Source organism: Ceratina calcarata, unplaced genomic scaffold (genome assembly GCF_001652005.2).
Source record: "Ceratina calcarata isolate Rehan_Ccalc_2016 unplaced genomic scaffold, ASM165200v1 scaffold480.2, whole genome shotgun sequence".
Lineage (NCBI taxonomy): Eukaryota > Metazoa > Arthropoda > Insecta > Hymenoptera > Apidae > Ceratina > Ceratina calcarata.
The window spans coordinates 4,016-7,774 of NW_017172227.1; the positions used below are offsets into that span (position 1 = coordinate 4,016).

The window sequence follows — 3,759 nt, forward strand, 5'->3', positions numbered from 1 at the left end:
CATTTATTTAATGAACAGTAGTAGGCTACAGACCTTCTTTCAATCTGCGCGAAATGATCCTAGACTCTCGGGACTACGAGTATACTTCATTTTGGAATCGAACAGTGATAGAGCAATCCTTTTTGACACAAAGAGTTTGATTCGATTTTGTCCACGGAGGAAGTTTGCGAAGTACGTGAGCATCGAAGTGAGTGATAGGAAGATTAGACGAATAAAATGTTAGAATGAGAAAGTAAGACGAGGAGCAGCGGCGTGAGCAAGAAATCGCGACCGACAGTGGGCCCATCCTCAGTAAGGGTAGAATTGCTTGTCGTTTTGACAGGGCGACTCAGACGCAGAGAGCGACGCCGGCGTCGGCGTGACGTACAAGGTGCGTCATTCGGCGGCAGCCTCGTGCCTTGCGAATTGCGCGACGCGCGACAAGGGTGCATCAGCCGTGAGTACAGAGTCGACGATGCCTGCTGGTCCGCCGTTTATCTCTCGACATCGGCTTTTCTGTAACGTGTCTCGTCTACCGTTTCGCCATGCTCTTTCTCTCTTTCTCTCTGTTACTATGGACTGTGCGCGTGGTCTCTCCACTTATCTATTTCTTAATGTCTTTCTTCCTCTCTTTCTCTCTCTCTTTCACGCGTCACTCTTTACTTTCGTTCAATTTTCTTTCTGTCGGTGTCTCGATGCATAGCAATTGCAACCGCATGATCAGCGTACGCCAAGCAGTTTCGGTTTGAACCCTCCCGACTCTTTGCTCTCATGTTCACCGCCTTGACGTACCGTTGATTTCGCACTTTGACGAATTTCTCGACGACTGATTTTGTTGATGTTCGGCAAAACGACAAACGTCAACTTGTCACGCTCGTTTTAACCCTTCACGTACACACAGTTCACGTTTCACAAGGTTCTGTTAAAAGATCCGGATTTAAGGATGTATTGGCTATACAGTCAATCCCAAAAGTTAATGTACCTAAGAAAAACGCATTCCTTATAATTAAAAATAAATCACACGTAGGATGAAAAAAGTTAACTTGTTAATGTTCAATCGACTTCTAAACAATAAAAATTGATAGAATTTGTTGTAATGTTTATATAAGTACTTTCCTATCACAAATTTTTAGCATTTTCGTTTTGTAAGTAGTGGCGTTTGGGAGATTTGAAGGTCAACTTTGTTTTTTTTATATGGAATTCTATATTTTTTGTATCAAAATATCGAAGAGCTTTAAATTTTGAGTAAAAAAGTACTGACCTTTATTAGTTCTAAAGCTGATAATTAACGAATAATTTAACACTTAGCTACGTGCTAAAAAATATAGAAGAAAATATCCAATTAATTATTGACGCTGGCGAAAAGTTTTTTATACAGCAATTGTAGGCACTGACGTCCTCTACAAGAAAGGTTCTATGCATTTTTCTTCTAACGCCAGTATTTAACGAGTTAAGTGCACTTAATTGACATTTTATTGGCATTGACGAAATCCGACTGTCCCATCGTCCAAACAGCAAACTTATGACAAAAGATTTCGTTTTTCCTCAAATACTCCTAAACCGTTGGACTCACGGAGAAATCGCATACGACTTTTTTTATAGCTGACGATTAGAGCTACAAGTTTTATATGAAACATTTTTCCCTAGCATCAATATTTAGCGAGTTATTGAGAAAAACCGAGAAAACAGTTTATCGCAAATTACTCGTTAACTACAGACGATTTAAAAAAATGTTTTAGACAAAAGTTGTAGCTCTCATTATCAGCTACAAATAAGGTCCTATGCAATTTCCCTATAGGTCCAACAGTTTGTGAGTTATTGGCAAAAAAAGGCAATTTCGCAAAATCTGAAGTGGGTACTCTGTGGAAAAATCCCGGAAAATTTTTTTTTCGCGGAATTTCGAAAGATGCTTCAAATAAAAGTTGTTGGTACTGCTATTTCCTGCAAAAAAAAACATATTCAACATGCTAGCATTTTTTAAGTATATAGCCTATACATCCTTAAGGGGTAGACCAAAAGCCTGAGAGCTCTGCCCACATGAATATCATGGGGTAGCTCTTAGGCTTCATTATAATACTATAAATATACCACTGTTTTTGCCTGGTTATCAACAAGACGGATTTAAAAAGAAACAAAACATAAAGAACTCTTAAGAAAATCATGTTACTAACCCCTTAATAAACAGAATAACTCAGTGACAGTTTGTCTAGAAGAGCACAGCGTGTTACTCGTACAACAGTCTGTTAAAAACTGCATATATTAAAACGAGTTAAATTTTTTGAAACAGTACTCGGTGAGCCTCGGGGACGAGGCGCGGGACAACCACGCTCAGCAAATCGAGAGGGCGGAGATCGCAAACCTGGTCCGTTCACGGATGGAGTCCTTGAACCTGCCGGTGGCCGATTACGACGACGTCTCGGAGAAGCGTAACAGCCTCTCCTACGTCATAATCAACCCAAGTTGTGACCTGAAGCTCGAAGAGGGCGATATCATTTACTTAGTCCGACCAAGCCCATTTTCAGCGCAGAAGACGTTCGAGCGGCACAACTCACGGCGGAAGAGCAACATCAGCTTCTGTTCCGCTCAGCTGGTGTCCCAGGTGGCTTCAGCCGGGTTACCGGGCGCCGGGCCAGGAAGCCGCCGCGGTTCGGGCATCGGCCTGCCCCGAGCGCCACCATTGAGCAACACGAAGTCGAACTCTCTGTCCCTGCCGGACAGCCCGACTGTGGCCGGTGCGCTTCGAGGACGATCGAATTCTCTGAGAGTCGTCGACGACATACTCCTCAGGCGCAGTAACTCGTTGCGGCAAGGTTTGACGGGTATCAGTAGGAGAAAGAGCAGCCTGGAGGACATCGGTTTGGCCGCCCTGTCGTACCCGTCGAATCACAACCCGATTAAAATCGCGTTGAACGGATCTATCGGGTTAGAAGTGACTCCGCCTGAGGAGGGTTCGCTGACGGGTGGTGCCAGTAACACAGGGATCCTGGACGTCGGTCTCCCTTCGATGCCGGAGTTGACCGCTGCTCTGAGGTCGAACATGGACCCGGTTCTAGGCGGATCTCTCGGTGGACTGTACGACCCGCCGAGTCTGCCGGGTCCGATGGGCCCGCAGTCGCCGCAGATCCAATCTGGCACGCAGGACCCGCAACATATACAGGGGACGATCGTATGATATAACCTTATGTGGGGACGCAGGCTCTCCGGCGTGGTTCGAAACAAATGGCTGTAGCGTTCCCACATGACACGTCAAGATCACACGGCGCGGTGCTGCCGGGGTCACTTCAATCATCGACGATTTTGGTGGGATTAGTATTTACGGAGTCTCGCGAAGGGGAGATGTCGCGGAGGAGGGCCGGAGAGCGAGTCGTTTCTTTCAGTGAGAGTGTATGAGAAAGGGGACTGTACTTGCTGCAGTGGACAGGTTCAAAACGAATTTTTTACTATGTTCCACTTTCGGTAGTTTCAGTTTAGCTTAGCGGCGTGGTTCGATCGAACCGTCGGGGACCTAACGCGGTATCGTAGAGTCGTGACTGTGATACGATAGAACGCTGAATTCCTTCGTTTCGAGCTCTAGAGTGAAGCTGGACGGTTATTTCTCGGACAAATTATTATTATTATTATTATTTGAACGAGTCGTTCTTCCTCTGCAAGAGTTTGATGATTCCTTCTGTTACTATTTTACAAAGTGTCCAAAAACTAATGTAAGATATTGAAATGGGAGGTTCCTGACGTAATTTTAAACAACATTTTTTTTAGCGAAAAAGTTGTCCGAGGCGTGGT

The 3,759-nt window shown here is 44.7% G+C and overlaps 1 protein-coding gene across 1 annotated transcript in view; it reads left to right on the forward strand.

Annotated features, from left to right (window-relative positions):
* Window positions 1-3,744, forward strand: part of LOC108627946 (potassium channel subfamily T member 2-like) — a gene marked incomplete at its 5' end in the record, with an annotated part of 5,457 nt that extends 1,713 nt beyond the window's left edge. Inside the window, 2 exons of the mRNA XM_018029563.2 lie at window positions 323-436; window positions 2,267-3,744. Coding sequence (XP_017885052.2) covers window positions 323-436; window positions 2,267-3,151 — 999 coding nt within the window. The remainder of the gene's footprint in view (window positions 1-322; window positions 437-2,266) is intronic.
* Window positions 3,745-3,759: the final 15 nt, after the last annotated feature.